Raw genomic sequence first — 15376 nt, 5'->3', positions numbered from 1 at the left:
AAGTAACATAAATCAGAGTTTGCATGAAAAGATTCAGATGTTCATTCTTCACATGTGTTAATTGAGAGTTCAATGGTCAAGAAGTAGTCTGAAAGTGTTTCTACGAACCCTCTGCCAGCCACTGCAGAGTAGCCAAGTAGATGCACATGTAGCACTGCAAAAAGGGAGAAGCACAGCAGGTAGATCATCACTTGATTGTTAAACAGTTTTGGATTCTCATTTCTTGGATAGTGATAACTTTATACCTCAAACCCCACAGCCATTCTTTTGGAACACTTAATTCACATGATTAACCTCAGACTCCTGGTGGTCCTTAACACAAACAGAAGTAGTTCCATATATTAATGTATTTAAAACAGCTTTCTTCAGCACAAGGTTGTGAAAACTGTGTATATTAAATATAAATCAGTGTGTGTCTGCTTGCAGCATCCAGATTGGTGAGGCTGCCCATTGGTTTTTGTTTACATCTGATTTCTGTTCAATAAAAACATCTAAAATGGCATTTTTCCTTCTCTCTTTGTCTTGATTGTGAACCAGATGTTCAGCATGATGTAACGATGATGTATGTTGACCAATCAAGAGCCATCTATGGGCTATAAATGGTCATCACAATAGAAGCCACGACAGTCAGTAGTTCCTGACAAGAACAGTGGAGGATTTTGTCAATAGCTCAAGATTTTACCCAGATCTGACATGACAAAATGGGACTGTTTTACAGAAAAATTTTGTCATGAGAGAACTCAATCTCAGAACTTCAGCTAGCCTAAAAAAGAACACTCAATACATACTCTACTTCCCGTATCTCCAGCGCACTCCTGATCTGTCCAGGGCAACATTACTGCCCTCTATTATACAGTGCAGGTTGGAAAGCCATCAATCAAGCTCATCACAACTCTGAAGAAGTCTCTTGTTTAGTGCTTCTGTTTGATTCCAAACATTAAGATCTCAATCAGACACCATACATACCAATATGGGACATAACTAGAAGCTGACTGCAGTCCATGTTCTTCTTGCTTCTGGGATGGCCATTTCTACCTGGTGGACACTGCCTCCTTAGATACACACTAAGTGCACACTGGATTCATTTCTCTCCTTTCACATATATTCCTTGAAAGGAGCCACGTCTTACTTTGGTAATATCTTCCAGTAGAGACCTTTCTTTCCCTCTGTGACTGCCCATAGTTTGAAAAAGGAGAGAACAAATGAATCAGTACAAGCATTAAGTTGCTGGACTTACATTCAGGAAATGCAGGGTAGAAATCCTCATCTGGCTGTTCAGGTCTGGATTTTCTGTAAATACTGCACTAGTCCCTTTGAAAAGGACACAGCCTATTACCTTCCACATCCTTGTCCAATTTGAGATTATGCTTTGTGTCTAATGGTACTGTCATCAATGGAATGTTTAACTCACTCTTTACAAAAAAAAACTGCCCTCTACTACAGAGAGGCAAATCCCAATGGCCCAGTTTCACTGTCAGTGGAGTGTGAAAACCTGTTAGGTGTGAGCAAAGTTCTTTACAGAAACACTTTCTGTTAAGTCATGTTCTGCCATCAACCTACACATGACTATAGAGTCATATTGTGATTTTCCATGAAATACATTGGAAACAGGAGAGATTAGTAAGTTCTATGACACATGAGCCACAACAGGTTGCAGCCTTGCCACAGTGTTAATGGAACAATTTCCTGCTGTGGGAGCATTCAATTCACCCATTGTACTGAAACACACTTTTTCGAACAGTCAATTGTGCAATCAGAAAGATACCCTATATAATAATAATAACAATAATAATAATAAGAGTAGTAGTAGTAGTAGTAGTAGTAGTAGCAGTAGCAGTAGTAGTAGTAGTAGTTGTTGTTGTTTGATGCAGCTCTCCATGCTACTCTATCCTGTGCAAGCTTCTTCATCTCCCAGTACCTACTGCAACCTCCATCCTTCTGAATCTGTTTAGTGTATTCATCTCTTGGTCTGCCGCTATGATTTTTACCCTCCACGTTGCCCTCCAATACTAAATTGGTGGTCCCTTGATGCCTCAGGGCATGTCCTACCAGCCGATCCCTTCTTCTAGTCAAGTTGTGCCACAAACTTCTCTTCTCTCCAATTCTATTCAATACCTCCTCATTAGTTATGTGATCCACCCATCTAATCTTCAACATTCTTCTGTAGCACCACATTTCAAAAGCTTCTATTCTCTTCTTATCTAAACTATTTATCGTCCATGTTTCACTTCCACGCATGGCTACACTCCATACAAATACTTTCAGAAACGACTTCCTGACACTTAAATCTATACTCAGTGTTAACAAATTTCTCTTCTTCAGAAACGCTTTCCTTGCCATAGCCAGTCTACATTTTATATTCCCTCTACTTCAGCCATAATCAGTTATTTTGCTCCCCAAATAGTAAAACTCCTTTACTACTTTAAGTGTCTCATTTCCTAATCTAATTCCCTCAGCATCACCTGACTTAATTCGACTACATTCCATTATCCTCATTTTGCTTTTGTTGATGTTCATCTTATATCCTTTCAAGCCTCTGTCCATTCTTTTCAGCTGCTCGTTCAGGTCCTTTGCTGTCTCTGACAGAATAACAATGTCATCGGCAAACCTCAAAGTTTTTATTTCTTCTCCATGGATTTTAATTCCTACTCCAAATTTTTCTTTTGTTTCCTTTACTGCTTGCTCAATATACAGATTGAATAACATCGGGGATAGGCTACAAACCTGTCTCAATCCCTTCCCAACCACTGCTTCCCTTTCATGCCCCTCGACTCTTATATCTGCCATTTGGTTTCTGTACAAATTCTAAATAGCCTTTTGCTCCCAGTATTTTACCCCTGGCACCTTCAGAATTTGAAAGAGAGTATTCCAGTCAATATTGTCAAAAGCTTTCTCTAGGTCTACAAATGCTAGACATGTAGGTTTTCCTTTTCTTAATTTATTTTCTAAGATAAGTCGTAGGGTCAGTATTGCCTCACGTGTTCCAACATTTCTACAGAATCCAAACTGATCTTCCCCGAGCTCAGCTTCTACCAGTTTTTTCATTCATCTGTTAAGAATTCATGTTAGTATTTTGCAGCCTGATAGTTCAGTAATTTTCACATCTGTCAATACCTGCCTTCTTTGGGATTGGAATAATTATATTCTTCTTGAAGTCGGAGGGTATTTCGCCTGTATCATACATCTTTCTCACTAGATGGTAGAGTTTTGTTAGGCCTGTCTCTCCCACGGCTGTCAGTAGTTCTAATGGAATGTTGTCTACTCCTGGGGCCTTGTTTCGACTTAGGTCTTTCAGTGCTCTGTGAAACTCTTCATGCAGTATCATATCTCCTATTTCATCTTCATCTACATTTTCTTCCATTTCTATAATATTGTCCTCAAGAACATTGCCCTTGTTCAGACTCTCTATATACTCCTTCCACCTTTCTGCATTCCATTCTTTGCTTAGAACTGGGTTTCCATCTGAGCTCTTGATATTCATACAAGTGGTTCTCTTATCTCCGAAGGTCTCTTTAATTTTTCTGTAGGCAGTATCTATCTTACCCCTAGTGATATGCACCTCTACATCCTTACATTTGTCCTCTAGCCATCCCTGCTTACCCATTTTGCACTTTCTGTCGATCTCATTTTTGAGACGTTTGTATTCCTTTTTGCCTGCTTCATTGCTGCATTTTTGTATTTTCTCCTTTCATCAATTAAATTCAATATCTCTTCTGTTACTCAAGGATTTCTATTAGCCCTCGTCTTTTTACCTACTTTATCATCTGCTATCTTCACCATTTCATCTCTCAAAGCTACCCATTCTTCTTCTACTGTATTTCTTTCCCCCATCCTTGCCAATCATTCCCTAATGCTCTCCCTGAAGCTCTCTACAACCTCTGGTTCTTTCAGTTTATCTAGGTCCATCTCCTCAAATTCCCACCTTTTTGCAGTTTCTTCAGTTTTAATCTACAGTTCATAACCAATAGATTGTGGTCAGAGTCCACATCTGCCCCTGGAAATGTCTTACAATTTAAAACCTGGTTCCTGAATCTCTGTCTTACCATTATATAATCTATCTGAAGTATCTCCAGGCTTCTTACATGTATACAACCTTCTTTTATGATTCTTGAACCAAGTGTTAGCTATGATTAAGTTATGCTCTGTGCAAAATTCTACCAGGCAGCTTCCTCTTTCATTTCTTCCCCTGAAACAATATTCACCTACTATGTTTCCTTCTCTTCCTTTCCCTACTATCGAGTTCCAGTCACCCATGACTATTAAATTTTTGTCTCCCTTCACTATCTGAATAATTTCTTTTATCTCATCATACATTTCATCAATCTCTTCATCATCTGCAGAACTAGTTGGCATATAAACTTGTAATACTGTGGTAGGCATGGGCTTCGTCTCTATCTTGGCCACAATAATGCGTTCACTATGCTGTTTGTAGTAGCTTACCTGCATTCCTATTTTCCTATTCATTATTAAACCTACTCCTGCATTACCCCTATTTGATTTTGTATTTATAACCCTGTATTCACCTGACCAGAAGTCTTGTTCTTCCTGCCACCAAACTTCACTAATTCCCACTATATCTAACTTTAACCTATCCATTTCCCTTTTTAAATTTTCTAACCTACCTGCCCGATTAAGTGATCTGACATTCCACGCTCTGATCCGTAGAATGCCAGTTTTCTTTCTCTTGATAACAACGTACTCCTGAGTAGTCCCCGCCCAGAGATATGAATGGGGGACTATTTCACCTCCGGAATAGTTTACCCAAGAGGATGCTATCATCATTTAACCATACAGTAAAGCTGCATGCCCTCGGGAAAAAATAGGGCTGTAGTTTCACCTTGCTTTCAGCTGTTTGCAGTACCAGCATAGCAAGGCCGTTTTGGTTAGTGTTACAAGGCCAGATCAGTCAATCATCCAGACTGTTGCCCCTGCAACTACTGAAAAGGCTGCTGCCCCTCTTCAGGAACCACATGTTTGTCTGGCCTCTCAACAGATACCTCTCCGTTGTGGTTGCACCTATGGTACGGCTATCTGTATCACTGAGGCACGCAAGCCTCTCCACCAATGGCAAGGTCCGTGGTTCATGGGGTGGTGGTGTGGGGCAGTAGTAGAATTGATACAATAAAAATAATTACATGCTGTCACTGATTTTTAAAACACTGGTCAGTGAATATCAGACAAACAAACCAGTACTTTGGAGTTTGATGACATGCTGCAAATAACCAATGAATCTCTTGCTTGAATAGTGATTGTTGAAGGAAGAAAGCAAGATTAGAGTTTTCATCCCTTCAGTGATTGTTGAGTAAGGCAGGTTTTGCCACATATTATTAAAATAATTCTGACTGTTGTTTCGGCAACAATACAATATAATTCTGTTTTGTGCTTCGCCCAAAGCAGATATAATCCAAAGGGAGAAAGAACATGCAGAAGGTGAAATACACTGGCAATAATGACCAAATGACCAACCTTGCTCTGTTTACGCTGGATGAGTGCCAGTACTTGAGGCGACAGGTAGTAGTCCTTTGAACTGGCATCAGTGAAGACATATATATGTGCTCCTAGTTTTGCATGTGAGATTGCCAATTTAATTGCCTTCAAACTCATTTCTGGGCAGTCACCACCTGAAGTTATTTGAAGCATCCGAAGAGCATGTTTGAATTCTTCAGCATCTGATGTCACGGTTACAGGTCCTACATCTGTTAAACAAAAAAAAGTGATTTCAGTTTGTTTTATCTGGATGAAAATTTGCCAAAAACACTTTGTCTTTCTGTGTGCTGAAATTAACATGACACAGTACAAATACCATTTATACTTTTTATAAGTCAAAAACAAAAAATTAATTGAAAGGGTTTTCTAAAGCAAATGCTGAAACTTAAGTGCTGAGTCAACTTTCCCCACCCTACGAATCAATAAGAGAAAGTAGGAAAAGATAAGACTGCTGCTTACTGTAAAGATGACATGCTAAGTTACAGAAAGGCGCTACTAAAGGATACTTACACATTAGCTTTCAGCCACAGCCTTCATAGGAAAAGAGAAGCACACCATTTATTCACACAAGCAAGCACACTTCATGCACACATGACTGCCAGCTCTGGCAGCTCGCGCCAGAATGCATGTGTCCATGAGGTCTGTGCCTGCCTGCACTTATTGGTCTAAGCAGGGGGACAATGTCAACTGCTTCTATCGTTTTTGCCATCAGCATTTTCAAGGTATGCTTACCAAATGAGTTCTGCATATCAGATGCAGAGGCTCACAAAATCTGGAGGGAAATGGAAGGGATGAAAGTATTTGAACTACCATACAGCACAAGTATGGGGGATGCACAAAATTATGGAAACACCATGAGAGATGCACACTTGAACATAAATGCAGATGCTAACCATCCTGCAGGTTGCGCTGTTGTATTTGACCATGAATAGCACCTGTGCAATGTCTTCAGTATGTTGCAAGTGTTCTGTGTAGTTGTGAGTGCATTATGTTGGAGATAAGTGAATTCAAACATGGATAAATTGTTGGTGCTTGCATGCTGGGTGCTTCCATAACCAAGATAGCTGATGTGTTGTGTATTTCAAGAGGCACTGTATTGGAGATTTATACCACATACAAGGAAAGTTTCTCTTGTACCCTGAACAGTTTGACACAGTTTTGGACCTCTTCAGTGAACTGATATTTGCATTATATGAATAACCACTAGTTATGTTTTGATATGGATTCAAAATAGCTTTGTAGTTTAGTGTAATTTACAAATGTAATTTCCATGGTAGTTTCTCAACAAGTTTGAATACTGATCACTGCAGATCAACCAAGAACTTATACACCTAAGACATAGTGAAAAGCTGTCATTAGATGGTTAATGGGTAGATCATCAGACTCAGCACAAAGGCTGCAGATGGGGTTGGTACTACATGGCCCTGTGGTCAGACTTATTCCTTCGAGGTGGATGGGATCTAACATCTTTAGACTTGTACATTTATCTGATCCACACAACTAGCACCTATAAGGCAACCTGGATAACATGAGAACCTTCTATAATTGGAGTAGGAACACATCATTGGCTCCTCAAGACATGTGGCTGTCACACTTTAAAATATCACATGGTTTGAGCAACTGAACTTTGAGATCCCACAGCAGGGGCAATCAAAAGAGCTTGTTATAAAAAAAGGGTGATGTTAAATATGATGTCCAATGGGACACAGTTCTCCCGCTCAAACTGCTATTGGGCTCCTCTGACTCAGTATCTGAAATAGCACATAGATGAGAAGGGCCATACAAAGATTGCTAGTCATCCCCAGAAGCCCCATTGATGGAGCTGTCTGATTGTTTTATGCCTGTATGTGTTTCACATGCCTTCTCAAGTTCAAAAAAGAGTGGTTAGGCAGTAAAGTCTGCTGTACAGCTTCCTCTGGTAGTGTCAAGTTCTCAATACTAGAATGATATCATCTAAATGTGCACTTGATGTGAGTCAGAAACAGACTGGAGTCAATAACCTTGATTGTGTAACTGTTCACCATAGCCTCCAAGGCCTTTCCTCATTGCTTGTGAGGCAACACTGTGATAACCATCCAGCCAAGTATGATGCTTCCCTGGTTTCTGGAAGCACATTAGGATTGCATTCCTCCAAGACTCACAGAAGTCTCCTGTCTGCCACATACAGTTGAACACAGCTAGGGGAGTTTCTTCTGCAATCTGTCAGGTGCTCCAGGTGACCACATGTCATATCATTAGCCACAGAACCTGCCAAAATAGAGCTCCTGGGGGTGGGGTGTGGGGTGTGGGGTGGGGGGGTGGGGGGGGCAGGGGGGCGGGGGAAGGTGTCATTGTGCCATTGCAAACTTTTCATTCAACACACTTTTCTCTTCATGGGACATCCACAACTGCTATTCATTGTCAATGATAAAATCCACTACAGTTGTAAAAATTATTTATTTCTTAAAAGGAAAGCACCACCTGGTTTCAGGACATATGTGCCATCTTCAGGTGTATATAAAAATGTGAGTCCACAAGGGATGTATAACTAAAATTAAAATAGATTGTTGCCCCTTTCTGTGATAAAACATGAAATTTAGGATACTTCAGCTATTTGTTTTGCTGTTCCTTGGGCTATGTCTCCTGGATTGATCTGGGGCCTTTCACTGCGCATTGCACCTGTAGCTGAGCGATAAAATCCACTACAGTTGTAAAAATTATTTATTTCTTAAAAGGAAAGCACCACCTGGTTTCAGGACATATGTGCCATCTTCAGGTGTATATAAAAATGTGAGTCCACAAGGGATGTATAACTAAAATTAAAATTGATTGTTGCCCCTTTCTGTGATAAAACATGAAATTTAGGATACTTCAGCTATTTGTTTTGCTGTTCCTTGGGCTATGTCTCCTGGATTGATCTGGGGCCTTTCACTGTGCATTGCACCTGAAGCTGAGCGACTTCCACCTGATATGCATTTACACGCATACTCTGCAGACCACTGAGAAGTTTGTGTCAGAAGGTACTTAGCATGGTTCCACATATTATGGTTTCTCCCTATTCCAGTCATGTGTGAAGTGGAGGAAGATTGCCACTTACATGCCTTTGTGCATGCCATAACTAGTCAAATCTAGTCTTCACAGTTCATATGGAAGGGAATTTATGGGATGAAGAACTTCTCCAGATTCTTCACTTATAATTGATTCTTGAAACTTTATAAGTACAGTTTCTTGGGGTAGTTGGTATCTGTCTAAAAGCATCTGCCAATTTAGGTTTAGCAATGTTTCTGCAATGCAGCCTGAGACCATTTGTGCTGCCCTGCTTTGTATACATTAAATGTCCACTGTTATTCATGTCTGGTATGGGTGCCACATATGCAAGCAATACACTTAGGTGGAAGGCACAAGTGATTCGTAAGCAGTCTCCTTTGTAGGATAACTGCATTTTCCCAGTATCTTGCCAATTAACCAAAGTCTGCCATCAGCCTCATCAAAAGAGACTATGTGATCATTGCATTTCATATGCCTGCAGATTGTTACATTCAGGTATCTGTACATGTCAGTTGATCCTCACTTTGATCCACTGATGTTGTCGTCACAGTATACTACTTTTATGCACCAATCTTTCTACCACTATGAAATATTACCAATATCTGACTGAATATTTTTGCAGCTTTTTCAGACCTGCAAAAAGGTTTAAGATTACGATTAACTTTGTGAGCCAGATCATAAAATATGAACAACAAGGATCCTTGGAATTACTTCTGTTTCTGTTGATGATTCTCCATCCAAGATAACAACAACGATCCTTGGAATTACTTCTGTTTCTGTTGATGATTCTCCATTCAAGATAACATGCTGCATCCTCCCTACCAAGAAATCCTCAACCAAGTCACAAAGTTTGTTTGATGCCCCTTATAATCATACTTTGGTTCATAACTGTAAGTATGGTATTGAGTCAAATGCTTTTCAGAAGTAAAGAAATACTGCATAATCCCAATTATCTAGATCCATGACTTTCACAACGACATGTGAGAACAGTGAAAGTGGGATTTTGCATATGATGTTTTCGGAGCCCATGCTGGTTTGCATGAGGCAGTGTTGTGCATAATTTGTAGTATATCATTAATTATAAACTAAATATGTTATTCCTAGAAATTTTCGGCAATGGAATCCTCATTCAAAAAGAATCATTATGGAATTTTGTTGTGTATTTACATGATAAAAGGTATAATTTTGAGAATTTTCAGGTGCTTATGAATATTATGCATAATGTAGTTCGAAGTAAATTATGGGCCACAGCTATGTATTTTGTAAACTTTGGCAGAAGTATCTTTCCAGAAAATCATTTTACTTTTATTACAGTGTAACTAGTACTATATTTTGACATTTTTCTGTTCTATGGCATGTTTCTTCTAAGTTAGTGTTTGAAATGTTATGATTGTGATGTAAAGTAATTCCTAGCAAATTCAACTTCAGTTCACTTTGTTTGAGGTACCTCATTACATTTTGAACTCAGAAGATTTTTAGGATTTTTATATGGATGTCAATGAGAATAGGCAGTACTTTTGTGGATCATTTCTGTTGCCCTTTTGGTGGATGGGTGTGACCTGTGCTTTCTTCCAGCCACTGACCATAGTTTTTTGTTCATGGTATCTGTGGGTGATCAATATTAAATGGTAGCTAACTCAGCTGCAAATTCTGTAAAGTAGGTTGATCCAGCTTTATTGTCCACCCTTGGGCAGCTAGGCTCCTTCAGGTAGTTGGGTGACAGGGAACTAGGGGGGGGGGGGGGGGGGCAGCAAACAGGACAGTCAGGTAGCTGAGCTGTTGCATATGCAATTGTACTGCAATGGCCCTGTGCCTGTAGGCAGGAGTGACCAAGAAGTTCGAGCATGTGGAGAATGTGTGCAATATACCTTGCAAGTAGCCTACACTAGCTGTGCTTGCCCACAAGCAATCTAACAGATGCTCCCCAATGCTCATGCCACATGGGGCAGAGTTGGAAAAAGCTTACTGTATACAATATGTCACAAATCCCATTGGACCCTGAAGGCTTGTTTAATTTTGGCAATTTCAGTTATTTCTCAATGCTGCTCTCACTAATACCTACTCACTTATCTTTGAAATACTGAGAGAAGTAAACTGGGATGGTACTTCTGTATTTTCCTTCGTAAAGGAAAATCAGAATATGGAATTCATTGTTTATGCTTATGCTTTACTAGGCCAGTTTCATTTTCAGTCATCCCTGTATGCCAGGGCACTAATTTTGGTGCCACTGATAACCTTTATGTATGACCAGGATTTCTTTGGCTTTTGCAAAAGATCTTTTAATCATATTGTGCTTTGTCCTCTTGATAACCAAAATATGTTTGTCACCAATTTTCTGTCTATAGTCCTATTCTTTGTTTTATACTTATTAAGCTGTAATCACTGTTCCTTTATATGTTTGTTTACAGTGACTGTATACCATGGATGCCCCTTCCATCATGAGCTGTTCTAGAAGATACTTACCTAACCAGTGGATAGGTAACTATTTTTGAAACTTGTGCCACATTTCTTCTACTCCTGCTCAAAGATAAATGTTTTAAGTTCACCTCTGAGATATGGCATGGTTGCCTCTCAATCTAGCTTATTGAATATGTAAATCTTCCTAATTGTTTTAGCTCCCCTTTTACTCTAGTAATCATAATTGCTACAACTACCACGTGGTCACTGGTACCAGTTTCAATATGGATATGTTAAGAGGGTCAGGTCTATTTGAGGCAATTAGGTCTAATATATTTCAACCATGAGAGGGCTTCTGCACTATCTGTTCTAGGTAACTTTCAGAGGCAGCATTTAGTGATGTTTTACAGAATGGCTTATCATGCCCACTACCTACAAAACTGTAAGTTTCTCAACAGGTTGCTGGAACATTAAAGACATCTCAAATGATGACAGTATGATTGAGAAACATGTGTACCAGCAAACTGAGGTTTTCTCTAAGGTTTTTTGTTTAATCTGGGGTTGAGTCTGGTCCTCAACAGAAAAGTTCAACTACAAGTTATGCCAACACTTGATAGTGTCTTGCCCAAACAATCTTGTATGTCAAGTCAATTTTTGTCTTTTTGGATTAGAACATCTTGTCTGCTGTAACAAATACCTTCCTACATTTTCCATTAGCCTATCCTTTGGACAAACACTTAGATTTACATCAAGCCTGAACCTAGTATTATGTGAGCTGTGCTGCTTTTCAAGAGCACTTGAAACATTGGAACGTTTTGTGAATACTTTTGAAGCTGATCACTAAGATTTTAATAGTCTCATCTACACCACATCTCCAAAACGTTCCAAGACTGATTTTATTCCTGGAATATAAGTGACATAATCACAGTAACCAAGATGGCAGATTGAACTAACAACTGTGTACAACAGATGTGCATTCAACCAGTCACCCGTGAGCTGACAGTGTTAAGTAGTAGATGTGTGGCCATAATGTGTGAATGATGTTGTGTCACAAATCACAATCACAATAAGCTAGAATGAATCACGAGTTGAACCCCATCTCTAAATCTAATGTTCAAGACATCCTCCAGAATGTTATGAAGAAGAGGAAGTGTGTGTAAAGTTTAGCCTGCATGCCTTGACTCCTGATCTAAAATGACATGTGGACACCTGCCATGACTTGACTAAAATGAAAAACATGGACAATTCTTTTTCAAAAAAGAAAAAAAAATCAAAATGGGTGGCAGAACTTTGGGTTATCAGTATCAAACTACCACAAAATGGCAAAAGTGCAGAAATTTACTTTAAGGGTCACTGCTTTGATGACATAACCAACAGTCAACCAAATGTGCTGCACGAGTTGAACCCCATCCCAAAGAAGGACTTTTCTGAGAGTTTCACATGGTTGTTTGTATGTTCCATGGATTGCACTAAAGTGGAGGATTACTTTCTGGAAAACCTGAAGCACTGAAACCACCATCTTAACTTTCCTCTATTTTTTTTATTAATGCAGTCTTGAAACTTTTTGGACTGAGAGGGTACAGGGACATTTCTTTGGTTCTTACAGTAATAGTTTGGAGTGTCCTAGAGCTATCATTACTTCGACTGGATAGAGAGTTGGCAAAGCTAAAAAAAAAAAAAAAAAAAAAAGTGTTCACCCCACACACAGTCTCTGCTCTGCAGTGCATCTATGATCTAAATAGGGGTACCTTACAATTCTTAACCTTTTGGCACAAGTCCTGGAAGTCGCCACCTAGCTAACAGCTTTTTTAGGGTATCATGATTCACTGTATGTTGAACTGCTATCAGTTAACAGACTGCTATCCTCCTGTCCTCGCTTTCACTTGACGCTGGTCACAGCTCACTTTGCTGCTGGTGAAGTGTCTATAACACAATCAGTTTCTATAGATGAAAGCACCTCAAATTTTGTTTGTGGTATGTATGTAATGCCCTGAGTTCTCCACCATTCCTGCCTCCATTGTGCAGGATCATTAGACCTAACACTGACAAGCCACTCAGAGTCAAGTGGACAGTGGTGACAGGTCCTATTCTTTCTGCTACTGCCATATGACAGTGCGGCTCAGTTCCTAATGCAGTACTGGTTATTCTTCATGTTTTACTGCCCCTGTTAATACATATCAGTAAGACAAACAATGCACTAGATCAAATGGGCACATAAAATTCTGCTTTAAAAATAATTTTGTTTGTAACAAGAAACACTCCAAATCTTTCTGTCAACACTGGGCATGAAAGAAATAATGAGTAGTACTTGTCTGGGATGACTCCAGCTATACATTGCAAAAACATAATTGCAAATATCTGCTGAAACACCAGAGAAAGTGTGCCTGATGACTCTTAGGTGGGACACCTGGTACACTACTGTTGAAGCAATAAACTAAATTACTACAAAATGACTTCTGTTACATGTGCAAGTCACAATATTAAAGCACGGAAGTTGAATTTGTAAGGAATTACTTTACATCACAATCATAACATTTCAAACACTAATTTAGAAGAAACATGCCATAGAACAGAAAAATGTCAAAATATAGTACTAGTTACACTGCAATAAAAGGAAAATGATTTTCTGAAAAGATATTTCTGCCAAAGTTTACAGAATACATAGCTGTGGCCCATAATTTACTTCGAACTACATTATGCATAATATTCATAAGCACCTGAAAATTCTCAAAATTATACCTTTTATTATGTAAATACACAACAAAATTCCATAATGATTCTTTTGAATGAGGATTCCATAGCCAAAAATTTCTAGGAATAACATATTTAGTTTATAATTAATGATAGTACAAATTATGCACAACACTGCCTCATGTTTATTATGTTACATGTACCACAGAGAATAAAAATCCCCATTTTTTTATTATATGTCGTGCCCGCCATGGCAGCACACAATGATGTAGATGTTCACAAAGTGGGACTGTAGTGCTGTAGAGCTTTTCATTCCTATTGCCTGTCCACTTCAGACAACATTTTTCACAGTTCTCTTGTGCTACAACATTTCAATAAAACACATGAGTTCATCATTTTCAAAGAAGATGTAACTCCCTAAAGCTATTTTAAGGATACTATGTAGACTTCAAGAAGTTGATAATTTCACATTTTATAGTCTACACCCAAGCAGTAAATGAGTTAGAATGAGCATTTCTAGGGAGATGATGAGAGTTAGATATGAGAGCTGGTTTCTTTAGGTGATGTAACAATCCAATGGGAAATGGTTGTATCCACCAACACAATGTAAAAGCAGAAACTTGTGTTAAATGTAAAAAAGATAAAGCATGTTCTATAATAGCTATATAAAATCTACATACACCAAATTAAGTGTATTGTTGACACGAAAAGCATGAACTTCTCACAAAGATGTTATGATAAAAATGATGTATATCACGAATAATGTTTTAATAATGTGTAATTTTGAAAAAAAGCACATTAACTCATTCAAATACACAAAAGCATGTACTAAGAGGTCATGTAACGTGCCAAAGGAGAGATAACTTTACACACTATGTCATATAGATTTCTTATGGTGATCAAAGAAGTAGTTTGGCTGTGATGTTGACAATTAATAGTGCATAATATGCTATTTAAACCAGTGCACATGATCTTTACTATCCCACTTAATGAAAATTCAGATATAAAACATAATATATACACTTTTACAATACTGAAGTAAATAAAGACTTATGGCATTCAAAAGTGGTACAAGCTATTGTGTTCTGAGAGTACCACCACGTAGAGTATAAAAAGCTATATTAAATACATATGCCATGTTTGTAGGTAGTACAGTTGAAACACATTTTTATTGTCTTAGACATTCTGCACATATTTCTGTAACCTATTTTTTATTGTTTGAATGAGGAGTAATAGATGTACAATGATCAGTGGAAGCCTAAAAATGACCAGCTTAGAAGGGTACATAGGTCTATGTATAATTTACAACAGTAACATTTGACAAGTATGAGTGCTTGGTCATGTTGTATTTCATAAAGTGACAGTTAACATCTGATCAAAATAGGGAGAGTGTGAGAATATAAATATGAGGAGTAGTCAAACAGTTTCAATTATCACCTGAGGAAAAAAAGTTATGTAATTAATTTTTTGTTTGCTAGTAAGAAGACATTCAAAATTATGATACACATTGAAATCCCATAAAACAGTATTGTACTGCGCCATTAGAGGAGCCAAAACAAATGGCACAGTTCATAGATAAAGATGAGTATCTTGCAGTAACTAATTTGTGGTAACAGTGCAGATTTTGGGCTGGGTTGTTTGGGGGAGACACCAGACAGCGAGGTCATCAGTCTCATCAGATTAGGGAAGGATGGGGAAGGAAGTCAGCCATGCCCTTTCAAAGCAACCATCCCGGCATTTGCCTGGAGCGATTTAGGGAAATCATGGAAAACCT

The 15376-nt window shown here is 38.6% G+C and overlaps 1 protein-coding gene across 1 annotated transcript in view; it reads right to left on the bottom strand.

Moving 5' to 3' along the window:
* Positions 1-15376, bottom strand: part of LOC126248535 (hemicentin-1-like) — an 838517-nt gene that overhangs the window by 672090 nt on the left and 151051 nt on the right. Inside the window, exon 3 of the mRNA XM_049949594.1 lies at positions 5467-5696. Within this exon, the coding sequence (XP_049805551.1) occupies positions 5467-5696 (230 nt within the window). The remainder of the gene's footprint in view (positions 1-5466; positions 5697-15376) is intronic.

The sequence above is a fragment of the Schistocerca nitens genome, chromosome 3 (genome assembly GCF_023898315.1).
Source record: "Schistocerca nitens isolate TAMUIC-IGC-003100 chromosome 3, iqSchNite1.1, whole genome shotgun sequence".
Classification (NCBI taxonomy): domain Eukaryota; kingdom Metazoa; phylum Arthropoda; class Insecta; order Orthoptera; family Acrididae; genus Schistocerca; species Schistocerca nitens.
The sequence above is the reverse complement of the archived record's forward strand: the minus strand, read 5'-3'. Positions and strand labels throughout refer to the sequence as shown.